At 40.0% G+C, this 13112-nt stretch overlaps 1 protein-coding gene across 1 annotated transcript; it reads right to left on the reverse strand.

Moving 5' to 3' along the window:
* LOC107730046 (cilia- and flagella-associated protein 69-like) lies at positions 1–8767 on the reverse strand. The gene is made up of 13 exons (XM_016540779.1): positions 8612–8767; positions 8361–8538; positions 7284–7407; positions 7159–7207; positions 6966–7087; positions 5434–5665; positions 4451–4609; positions 4268–4383; positions 4073–4191; positions 2561–2642; positions 624–816; positions 144–278; positions 1–41 (listed from the first exon to the last, which is right to left on the reverse strand). The coding sequence occupies exons 1-13, from the start codon at positions 8727–8729 to the stop codon at positions 1–3; spliced, it is 1668 nt and encodes a 555-aa protein (XP_016396265.1). The 5' UTR covers positions 8730–8767.
* Between the last annotated feature and the right edge of the window lie 4345 nt (positions 8768–13112).

Consider the following 13112-nt stretch of genomic DNA (forward strand, 5'->3'; position numbering starts at 1 on the left):
TCATTTACGGTTTAAACTTGGTGTCAATCGCTTGTTTTTGACTGTAAAGCATTTTGAACTGCATTGATTCGTTAGGAAAAGGGCTTTATAAATAAAATATAGCTGATTGATTGATTCAACACACACACTGTTCTCTCTCGTACCCAGTTTGCAGAAGATGCAGTAGATGTTTGCACGCAGGTTTTCTGATACGTCTCTGACAGCAGCACTGACGTCATGTGATGATGATGATGATGAAGATTCATCCTGATGCCGAGAGACAATCGGCCGCTTCACGTCTATTAGAGAGAGAGAGAGAGAGAGAGAGAGAGAGTCTTAACAGAGCATCTGGTCACTTTACTGTAGAGAGAAACAAACAGGTTATGCTTGATGCAGGAGGAGACGCTCTTCGAGTCGATCACGTTCACTGACAGCTCCATTAAGAAGCTCCATGTTGATTTCATGTTCACTTTAATCACAGAGCACTTTAATCTCTGAGCCCCCTAACCCTGAGATTTTAAGTTAATGTGTTTAATGGTCACATGACATGCAGTGAAACAAATGAAATATTTCATCGTTTTTCAGTAAGCGTTTTAGTTTGACAGCTGCTTGACTGTGATAGCTCTGTTTTATGGCGTCTGCACCTGTGATCATGCCGTGTGGGTCTCGTGAGACGCCCGTCTGCTCCTCCTCTCTCCTCCAGATGTGCAGCAGCAGCTGCGGCGCGCTGGCGTCTCTCTCTCCGCTCCAGCGCAGCAGGTGTGTGACGGCCTGGGGACTCTCACACAGCTCCAGCAGCACGGACACGAGCGGCGTCAGCATGTGTCTGGGGCTCCGCTGCGCGCCACACAGGCAAACACACCACACAATGACACACACACTCAAACCTATACAAGGCTTCCTGCCAGCGGCCCTCCTTCACAAAACTGAACATCTAGAGCAGTTTATCACAGGTAGAATGCAAAGTATTTCAATACAAGCATTTCAGTCAAATATAATTCATGCAATATTTCAATCCTTGAACCCACAGGGAAAATCAACCCATGGCAACAAAAGTAGTCCAATTCCATGGAAAAAATGCGGACTTGGCAACCCAGCATCCAACACGAGCTGCAGGAGTGAGATTTGAGCGATCTCGGGTCGAGAGTAAGGAGAGATGACTGACAGATCATGCTGGAGGATTTGCTGCTCAACAGATCCTGAGCTCACTGACAAATATCTCATCTTGGAGCACAAAACCAGTTATAAGGGTCAATTTTCTGAAATTGAGATTTATACCTCATCTGAAAGCTGAATAAATAAGCTTTCCATTGATGTATGGTTTGTTAGGATAGGACAATATTTGGCTGAGATACAACTATTTGAAAATCTGGAATCTGAGGGTGCAAAAAAATCTAAATATTGAGAAAATCATCTTTAAAGTTGTTCAAATGAAGTTCTTAGCAATGCATATTACTAATCAAAAATTAAGTTTTGATATATTTACGGTAGGAAATTTACAAAATATCTTCATGGAACATGATCTTTACTTAATATCCTAATGATTTTTGGCATAAAAGAGAAATGTATAATTTTGACCCATACAATGTATTGTTGGCTATTGCTACAAATATACCCCAGCGACTTAACACTGCTTTTGTGCTGCAGGGTCACATATATCTGATCTCGTAAGATGTGCTCCTTAACACAGAGTGCGCGAGATCACCAAATCCAAAGAGAAAGTGAACAGCAAACGCTCATTCAAAAGCGATTTCAGTATCCTGCATCTTGATAGCATACTATATACAATATTAGAATGTTTGTGGGAGCGGGCAGTAATGGTCTGACATTCAGCGGGAGCGGGATTTAGCGGCGACAACACCATCGCATCTGCTGTGAAGTCAGCAAAGTGGCCATATTTACACTTCATGATACTGGTGGCAGGTGGAATGTGTGTAAGGCTGGGCAAGGCTTCCCTGGACACTGGTCGGAAATTAACGGGGGTCTTGGGAAAAAATGCCACCAAAAATTCCCCAGTACAACTTAACTAAATCTAATACAGCTGTCGCGAATAAAGTGAAAATTAAATAAAAAGTGTGCATTGTGACATTAAATTTAGATCTGCTAGTGTCTGCATTGCAACCAATTACACACGATTCTGTTGAGTTTATGAATGCAGCGGCCAATCAGAGGCGTTCAGATGAGTCATCGCTGAAACGCTGGAGTTTTGTTCAGTGTATGCGCTAGCGGACTGCATTCTCTCATCATAAACAACAACGTGATAAGAGTAAGAGATAAGTAAGAGGTAAGTAAGAGATTCACAGCTTCGCTGATTATAACGGGAGTTGTTTTGAGAGTGCTTAAACTCGCGCTAGACTGAAGTCAGTCATAATAATGAAGACCAGACAAAAATATGAGTCATAGCCTATTTAAACAAACCCAAAAAAGAATAAAAGAAATGTGCTAAGTTTGTTATGACATAGATTTTTGTGGAGAAATGTCTTTGTCCATCAATTAAAGTAAATGATCAGGATGTGAACATGTTGTGAAACTGAAAAAAGTATGAGTATTTGTTTGTTTGTTTGCAGAGCGCAGCTCTCACCTGCAGCAGCTGCAGCAGCAGATCCACGCCGCCGCCGGCCACGAACACATCCTCCGTACCGAAACACCCCAGCACACACGACCTGAGAGAGACACGAGAGATCACAGCAGACCGGAGGAGATTCTCATCTCTCTATGTGTGCGGAAAACCTCATCCTCTGGTCATTTTGCAGACACATTCGCACAGGGGAGTCGCTTTCGAGAATGAATGAGTGAAAGCACATTCACAATAAAGATATAGTTTTAAACTCATTCTAGATTTGAAAAGAACAGCGGAGTTCATAATGACACAGTGGAACAGTATCGCTGGAATCACTTTCAGGGGAGCGTTTCCCAAAAGCAACTATGGTCGCAAGTTCTGTCGTTAACGATAGAGTTCAATGGAACTAGCACACCCCAGAACGTTCTGAACCATAAAAACACTGACAGCCAATCAGAATCCATCTGACTTTGAAGAGCTCCAGCATTTAAAGTAGACTGGTGATTAAGACAAATTTCATGATTCAATTCGATTTCGGTTCACAAACTTGATTTGATTTCAATCTCAATTTTGGATATTTAGGCAATCAGGTTCAGTGCATGTCAACTTTTTTCAAGGAAGTTTTTTTCTGAACTAATGCTGTAAACATTATAATAAACTCTGTCAGTCGTTACATTACTATATTAGTGATTCATAGTAATTCATAAACATTTAAATTGCACATAAGGCAGTTTCCATAATAAAATGTATTATATAATACAAAATTATTATGATAATGTTTTAATAATGTAATTGTGTTTCTACTCCAGTTTGTTGCTGAAATATATACATTTAAACAGTGGATGTCATAAGTAATGTTTTCGTGACAGATTTATTCAAACACATTAAATATTAAATGTTTTTTAGTTTTTTTTTATATTAAATGTTTAATGTTTTAATTCAGTAAATATAATGAATATGTAATAAAGTGCATATATAGATCAAAATGCTCTTCTCTAGAGTTATTTTTCTAGCTGATTATTGAGTTTATGGACATTAAATGTCTTTTCTGAGGTAAATGTGATGTTACATGACATTATTGATTCAGTGAGCTGTTCTGTTTCTGCTGTTCATTAATGTTATTTGCTGCTGTAACTAGTAGTAAAGAGGAACAGATGATCAGCGATCTGTCAGCACACATTAAAGAGCCACAAAAACACATTTACTGATTACATTTCATAATAAAACTGACAGAATTTGGAAGCGGAGACTTTGTTTCATATCAAAAGTAACAACGTTTTTTGTGATTATTGGACAGGAGGAGCTACAAATGTTTGGTTAAGTTTTGTTCAGGCATCATCTGAAAACAGCACAGATCGATTATTGGGATTTAAGAATCAGTACTGGTTTATCAAAATGAGAATCAATATTTTCAGCCCTAATTTAAAGTGACACAACTGCAGTGTGATTACAATAAACAGAACGTTATATCGTTATGGTTATAGTTAAAACTATTGTTCTTGGTGTGAACAGATAAAGACGCGCGCGTCTTACCAAAGACAGTCGACGGTGGACAGCAGCAGTTTATTATGACCCAGACCGCTGGAGACCAGCGCGGCGTCCAGACTCAGATACTGGATCAGCACCTCCACCCCGTCAGTCCCGAACAGCTCCTGAACACAAGCAGCGCTCGTCAGTCATCAGGAGAGAGTACAGCGGCGCTGTGAGACAGCAGGAGACGCGTCTCACCTTCCTGTGCACGTCTCCCTCACAGAGCACAGACAGCAGGAACAGAGAGTCCGTCTGGATCTCCAGAGCCACAGCGTCCTCGTCCTGCGGCCTCCCCAGGAACCAGCGCAGCACACCTGGACACAGAGCCGCTGTGAGTGAGTCTGAGCTGTAGGAGACTGTAAGAGACTGAAGGAGACTCACCCAAGAGCTGGCCGATGGCGCCCTGATCGCACAGGTCCTGCAGGAGCGGCTCGTGCTCCACAGACGCCACGGATCTGAGCACACGCACACAGTAGCGCAGCTGAGCCCTCCTCCCGCCGCCGCTGCCGTGGAAACCGTGACCCCGCCCACTGAAGGAGTCTGACAGACAGGTCTCGATCAGCGACAGAGCACTTCAACTTTCAGAATCGCTGCTTTATCAGAGAGTTTTTTTACTTTGGGAAAGTATTACTTCACTATGTTCCAAAGCATAGTATCAAACTTTTTACTTCTACTTTTTAAATTCCATTCTGAAGAAACCACCACTGCCTCTGACACACAATGTCCGATTCGTGAACGAACTGATTCTTTCCTGTGATGAATTGGTTCACAAATTGCACTGAACGATTCATTTGCGAATCACACTGATCCAATTGCAGCTGTTCTTGAGTCAACAAATCACTGTTTAATCAATATTTGAAGAGTTCAGATGCAAAAGCCTCTTAGTGTCATTTGAAATTTTCTTCTAAACTGAGCATTTTTCTCAGGATCCTATGTATACGTTCAGTTATTTGACTTTAATGCCAATGAAAAGAACCTATTAATTGCCATTAAAGTGAAATAACTCAACCTACACATAGGAGCCTGAGAAAAATGCTCAGTTTATAAGAAAATTTCAAAAAGTACTTAGAGGCTCTTCATTTGTTCTTGTTTTAATCATGAACTCCATTTTGTTCTTGTTTTTTTAGAAAACAAGACTTTATATCTTCATTTTGCATCTCCAGTAAATGTGTCTTGATTGAAGGATGTTTAGATATGTGTACTGGAAAACAAGACAGAAATACTGAGGAAGAGATTCATTTTTTGCAGTTCATGCAACATTTAATGCCATGACTTTATGGATTTAAGACTTTCTGCTTTCGTTTAAAAGCGTTTAGGGCCCTAATCAGTGTGCGGGTGAATGAAGTGCACGGTGAGTGTTGTACCGTCCTGCAGGCAGCAGTCCAGCAGCAGCAGCAGACAGGTGTTGGCCTGACAGCTCATGTATTCATCCAGCATCAGCGGAGCGAGAGCGCTCAGTGTGGACAGAGCCTGCAGCTGCAGCTCCTCCTGCTGTCTGGAGCTCCATCTGTGTCTGTGTCTGCGGCTGCGCTCCGCAGACGAGCTCGGCTTCACCAGCAGCATCAGAGCCAGCATCACACGGCCCTCTCTGAACAACTGCTCACCACAGAGACAAACACCATTAGATCACAAACAACACAGTGTGTTCAAAGGTCATGAACTCAGAAACCAAAATTCCCTTGATCTCTTTTCATATATAAAAGGTCATTGTACTATAAAAACATCTTGTATGTTTCAGAAGTTAAAACTTTCTCATTAGTCTAAAAACAGCTTATATTGAAGGCAGTCTGCCAAAACGACAGCTTGTGGAGTGTTCTACTCTATGATGTAATAGTGTGGATAAACCCCGCCCCCGCAGGACATCAACATCACTATCTGGTTAGCCCTTCTACATCACTGTCCGTTTAGCCCCACCCACCGATTCTACATCACTGCCCGTTTAGTCCCGCACGAGAGACGAAGACAGGTTTACGAGAGAGACGAACACACAGGTCTGTGCAGAAACCAAACGATAAAGATGCTCTGAAGACAACAAGATGCTGTGCAGTGCCAAGCTGTGGAAAAACAGTGTTTGCATGGCCTTCCATCTGATCCAAATGTTAGGAGAGAGTGAATGAACTTGATTTTTAATGAAGATCCAGACCGTGTCTGTAAGAACGTGGTCCTTTCACTTCATTTTACCGCGGATTCGTTTATAAACAAGGCACAATTCGACACAGGATTTTCAGGAAGACTGAAACTAAAAGACGATGCTGTGCGACTGTATTGGATCCGACAGTAATGTCGAAACACAAGTGTGAGAAACAATCACAGCAGTGGCGTTTAGTCTACAATCCTCCAGAGCGCTCTGATGAGGGGTTAAAGACAGAACAGGACTACTACTTCTAAATTATGATGTTATGTTATGCATGCACTTAATTTCCAGCGATATCGTAGACTTGATTGCACAGATACTATTTAAACTGAACTGAGCTGGATGATGACATCACTGAACTCAATGATGAACTGCCTTTAACTGAACATTGAGTGTTTACTATTGTCATTTTGCATTATTGACACACTATTTTCTTAATTAATGCTGTACAGTTGCTTTGACACAATCTGTATTGTTAAAAGCGCTATATAAATAAAGGTGACTTGACTTGTGTTTTGATGTAAAAATCTTGATAAAATTATGAGTGGATCTTCAGACAACAGCACAAAATAAAAAACAGAGGCCGTTCATGACCTCTTTAAAATTAAATATATTTTCATTTTAACACTGTATTTCATTGAGCTTTATTGTTTAGCACATATATTTAGCATACATCTCTTTTGCCCCCCGCAGAAGAAGGAAAGTCGCAGGGGTTTGCAGGATGGTGAGAATGAGTGTCGCTCGATCATGTGTTCGTCTCACCTGCAGCGCAGCCAGATCTCTCGACAGCACCACGATCATGTTCAGCAGCAGCTTCTTCATCTCAAAGTCCTCCTGGCTGAAGGACAGCTTGAGGTTTCTCACCAGAGGATTGTGGCTCTTCACTGAGAAACACAGATGTGTGAGGAATGTTCTCGCTGCTGTCATGAACGCTGGTTAAATCAGCAGTACTTACGCTCGGGAAACGTGAGGAACGGTGTGAGATGCTTGAGGAAGCCGCTCTCCTGAAACACACAGACGCTCGCTGAGAGCTGCAGAGGAAGAGTTATGAGGAGGATGAGGAGGAGGATGAAGACTCACGATCAGAGGAGCGCCGGGCTTCTCCGCGATCAGAGACAGCAGCACCAGCAGGTCGTTCCTCAGCTGATGCTCGTGATGACGGAAACCCTTCAGGAGCAGATGGAGAAACACGTCCTTCAGAGATCTGCAGCACAGAGAGAATCATGGGAAGGTTTAGAGCACGCTCATCTTGACACATTCCTCCCGTTACTGTCATGCAGAGAACCAATGCTTTTCATTTCTGCTGCTAATAAACCATTGCACTGTGACAGCTGTCAACAATCTTTTTCTATTTAGTATTTTTCCTGTTCTTCAGATTGAGGGAGTGTTGTGGTTTATACGTTAGCTCCGTGCTTTATATGAAGGGTTTTGTTTGAGCAGGATTGTAGTGTAGGGAGTGTTTTATTATTTGGCACGCAAGTTACTGATGTTTTTATTTAGTAAATCTTGTATTTTCACTGCTGTGTGCAGAATATACTGCGGTTTTTAATTACTCCTCTGGGCCCAGTAATACAGTGAGTATCTTTCTTTTTTGTTGACTTAATATTGTTTGTAGTTTGTAAGTGCTATAGTTTAGAATATTTTTTGGAAACTAGTTAAAATAAAATTGTAGTATATGTGCACGAATTGAAAAGCTACTATATGGAAGGTGAATAAGCATAAGCATTAGTTGGTGTTTTTCGTTCTTTGAATTTTTATTTGAGCCTGAAGTCTTTTTTCTCTTCTTCTTTTTTTTCTAGAACCCAAATGACTTTTTTAAAATGTGTGTTTATTTTTTTTTCTAAACTGCATAAGAATTAATTCATCAGTCCTGAATTTGATTGCTGTATTTATTTAATTATTACCTGATTTTTTTCTAGTGCAATTCACCTGTTGTTATTTTTTGCTTTTTTTCCTCTTGTTGTGAGATGTGATGAACTGATCTGAGATTGAATAGAAAAAGTTTTAAACCATATCTCGCTGTCCATAAAAAAAATCTGATATCTGATAAAAGAGTTGATTAAGCATGGACTGTTTTATCAAATCAGAACTGGACAGAATTTAATAAGTGTGGTGGTTTGATGAAGCAGTATGGCTACAGTATTGTGTTTGACTCACGCGATGCAGTCGCTGCTGCTGAGCTGTGAGGTCACTTCCTGTCGGGAGCCGTTCTCCAGCAGGTTCCACAGGATCTCGGAGGATCTGAAGAGCAGCTCTCCGGACGGATCTCCTTCGCTCATGTGGAAGCAGATCTTCTGCGCAGCCTGAGCTCTCAGCATCAGGTTACAGTTGACTTCTGTCAGGAAACACACGGCAGGTTCAGACGGAGCTGTGACGCACTGAGAGCGAGCAAGGGCTCTGATGGTCACCTGATGCTCTGGACAGGATCTGCAGCGTCTGCAGGAGACACAGTTTGACCGGAAGCTGCTCCTCCATCAGAGCCAGAGACATCACCAGCGTCTCAGAAACACCACTGCGCTCCAGCATCAGAGCCCTGTAGTCCAGACGAGCGGGAGACAGGCCTGAAACAGACACACACACACATCCACACACACACACACATCAGTACAGTGTTTGTCGCGGCTGTAGAAGGCGATCACAGTCGAGCAGATCTGACGCCGCACCTCCGGCAGCGGGATCCTCATCAGAAAACCTGTCGTAACACACTCATTATAGAGAGAATACACTCATCCAGCGGAGAGAGAACATGTGCACACAAACGCCAGAATTCACTCAGAAATCTAGGAATACACTGAATTTAGCCAAAGCTGGGATCAGATATCACACAAAAGACAAAAAAGAGAAATTATAATTTGCATAAAGAAATCAAACTCTATTTTACCACATTAACCCCAAAATTCAAAATTATTCAAAACTGTTTTACTTTTGATTTTCTTTTTTATACGGTTCTTTATTTGACTTTACATTACTGGACAGAAGTGTAGAATAATTACAATTCTTCAATGTTTCAAAATCTCTTCTGCTCATCAAGGCTGCATTTATTTGATCAAAAATACAGTAAAAATAGTGAAATATTATTACAATGTAAAACAGCTGTTTTCTATGTGAATATCTGTTAAACTGTAATGTATTTCTGTGATGCGCAGCTGTATTTTCAGCATCATTACTCCAGTCTTCAGTGTCACATGATCTTCAGAAATCATTCTAATATGCTGATTTGCTGCTCAATAAACATTTCTGATTATTATCAATGTTGAAAACAGTTGTGCTGCACAATATTTTTGTGGAAACTGTGATACATTTTATTTTTCAGGATTCACAGATGAATAGAAAGTTCAGAAGAACAGCATTTATTTGAAATAGAAATCTTTTGTAACATTATAAATGCCTCTACTGTCACTTTTGATCAGTTTAATGCATCCTTGAATGAAAGCATTATTTTCTTCTTTTTTAAATCTTGCTGATCATGTGGTTAATATGCTCACCCATCTGAGACACACAGTCTGTCACCACAGCGGCATAGCTCATCTCATCAGACGACTTCTCCTTCAGGAAGGGAAGACTTGAAGACATGAAGCATTGAAGATTTCATTAGTTCACATTCATGTCTGTTCACAGTCTGCTATAAAGACTATAAAGACTGATATCACACCTGCATATCTGCAGTAAATCACAGAGGATTCTGGCATATTCCGGATGATCGGACACTCTTTCAGCACAAACATTCATAATCTTACATATGTCAGCGAGGTCCCTCAAAAGCTGGACAAGGGCACTTTAAGGAAAGTGTTAATCATGTCACCTTCATCATCTTCATCACAGGATTATTGCACAGAGACTCTCAGAGCGTCATGCAGTGCGTCACACCAAACATCAGCTAATATCTGAAGCTGGAAAATGCTGACTGTAGTGCTGTACACTGAGACATCAGGGACTGTAGTATCCTAGAGCACACTGACATCAGCAGAACCATTATTCACTCTCACACTGTCCTGCATCTGCACTATATCACATATAAACAGAACCCCACCTAAACAAAACATTTATGATTTTATCTGATCATTTGTGAATTTTTTAGTTGTACTTAGAACCCCCAGTATTTCGATTTGGTCATGGGTTTTATCTTTTCTACAATATAATAATAATATATAATATAATATAATATACGGTAATATAATATAATATAATATAATATAAACAATTTGTAATTTTTTCCCCATCTTATGATTCTGTTGTTTACATTTTTATAAACAAAGAATGCAAAAAATGTATGCAAAAAAAAAGAAGCTCTCATTAATATACTTCCGCTTTTGAATCACCTTTTCTTTTAAAACACCATTTTTAATGTCGTCATGATTATGACAGTGTCATCTACATGAAACTTTTAGGATACAAATCCACGCTGGCATTGTTTTACCACCTTCTTCAAGATAAAAATCTGCCTTTCTTTTAGTGAGGACTGGAAACAAGAGAGAGATGTTAAAAATGAGCTCAATACTGAACAAGAGATGAAGCAAACACTGTATGGCAAGCCCATTAACATTTAACCTTTAAAGCATAAATGTATTTTCATGCTACCAGTACTTATTTTTAGATACTAGTCAATTTTACATTAAGTACTAGTATTTATTCATTAGCTACAGTGCTTATTCTCTAGCTACTAGTACCTTTTTAATAGTACTTATTAAATACTAGTACTTATTTATCATATACTAGTTCAAATTTCAATAGTGACTAGTAACTATTCTATTGTTACTAGTGACACATTTCATTGTCATTGACTTTATGGGGATCTGTCTTTAAAGGGGTCATATGATGCGATTTCATTTTTTCCTTTCTCTTTGGAGTGTTACAAGCTCTTGGTGCATAAAGAAGATCTGTAAAGTTGCAAAGACTAAAGTCTCAAATCCAAAGAGATATTCTTTATAAAAGTTAAGAGTTAGCCACACCTACCTAAAACGGCTCGTTCGAACACGCCCCCACATATCTACCACACTATGTGGGAAGATTTGCATAACACCGCCCAAATGTTCAAGCAAAGAAAGAAGGCGTAACTTTTATTCATGAAGGCGCTGTGTTTCGTTGTGAAAGCGAAACTACTTTGCTTGGAGAAACAATAATGTACAGTATGTGGAAAATAATGTGTTTTTTTAACTTTAAACCGCATAAACACATTTCATTACACCAAATACACAAAATACTGTTCTTTTTAGCAGCATCATATGACCCCTTTAATATATCAACTATTCACTTCTGACGAGTATGTACTACAGTAGTGACTAGTATATATATTTTATGATCTAGTAGTTATTCATTAGGGACTAGTAGTTTTTTTTAGATAGTAATACCTATTATTAAATTCTAATACACAATCATATACTGCAGTAGTACTTGTTCATTAGATACTTCTACCTATTAAATAGAAACAATTATCTATTTATAACATACTAGTACTTAGTAGATATTAGAACTTATTCACTGCATACTAGTATGTATTGCTTGGCTACTAGTAAGTATTCAATAGATACTAGTTAATATTTATTAGATACTAGTACTTATTCCAAGTGTTACCAGTGAGATTTTTTGATTGAACTCTACAGTGGTCATTCTAACTAGTCAGAACATAAGACAAGAAAACAAATCAGTTGTGACTAGTCAGATTTGTTACTAGTAACAATTACAAAGGGTACTAGTGTCTAAAAAGCAGTACTAGTACCCAATGAATAACTACTAATATCTATTAAATACATACTATATTTAGTAGCATTTAATAAGTAAATAGTAGTGTTTAATAAAATGTACAGTATGTAATGAATGCATACTAGTAAAATTAAAAATACACTAATCGCTATTGGAATGCATACTGGTCAGAACTGACTAGTTGATATCTTAACGACAGATCCCATCGAGGTCAAGGGTAAAGACTGAAATGTGTTACTAGTAACAGTAGAATAGTTACTAGTCACTATTGAAACAAGTACTAGAAAATAATAAATGAGAACTATTATCTAATTCATAAGTAGACTAGAATCTTCAGAAAGTTACCTATAGCCTAAAAATAATCAGTAGTAGCTAAAGAATAAGTGCTAGTAGCATGGAGAAAGAAAGTGCACGCACTGAATGTTAAAGCGGCTTGCCATACACACGCGTCTTACCGAGAGCGGGTCCTGCAGCAGCTGAAGCACTCGAGAGAGATCGGTGACCCTCACAGCCTGGAAAACAGCAGCGAGTCAGAGACAGACACGGAGAAACAAACACTGAGAAACACTGAGGAACACGGGACACCGGCGGAGACGCACCTCGGACCGGGGTTGTGGATGGGTCGGCGCGGGTTTGTGGATGAAGCCGCGGGCGTGCGGCGCGCTGGACAGCATGGTCTACAGCTATGCGATCATCTCACCTGCATCATAACAACAGGACGCGCTGCGGTCGCCATGGTAACGCGAGCTGCTTCCGGAGCGCTGCTCGAGACGAACTTCCGCTTCAGATTGCCGAACTTCTCATGTCAGTTTCTTAAATTACGCAAGAAAAAAATCAAACAGCGCAAATTATTAAATAAATAAATAAAAAACGCGAGTTCCTGCATGTCCTGCATCCATATGAAAATAACACACAGCAGCGAAGAAGTCCAGGTGGGCACTTTATTTTGGTTTGTGTTGACAAGCGCAAGAGCGGAAGTGAGGTCGTGAGTTTCCTGCAGATGGGGCAGAATAAACGATGCTGGATTTTAATGTGTTTCGTTCAAGAACGTAGGAGGAACTGTTCGTCTAGTTTAAGTGTATTGAGTGGTTGAACAGAAACATCATGATCAATGCTGGCGGACTCAGGTGAGACTCATTTAACCACATTCATGTCTTGTGTCATGCGAGAGAGAGAGAGAGAGAGAGAGAGAGAGAGAGAGAGAGAGAG

This window comes from Sinocyclocheilus rhinocerous, unplaced genomic scaffold, assembly GCF_001515625.1.
Source record: "Sinocyclocheilus rhinocerous isolate Xijiao unplaced genomic scaffold, SAMN03320098_v1.1 scaffold1119, whole genome shotgun sequence".
Lineage (NCBI taxonomy): Eukaryota > Metazoa > Chordata > Actinopteri > Cypriniformes > Cyprinidae > Sinocyclocheilus > Sinocyclocheilus rhinocerous.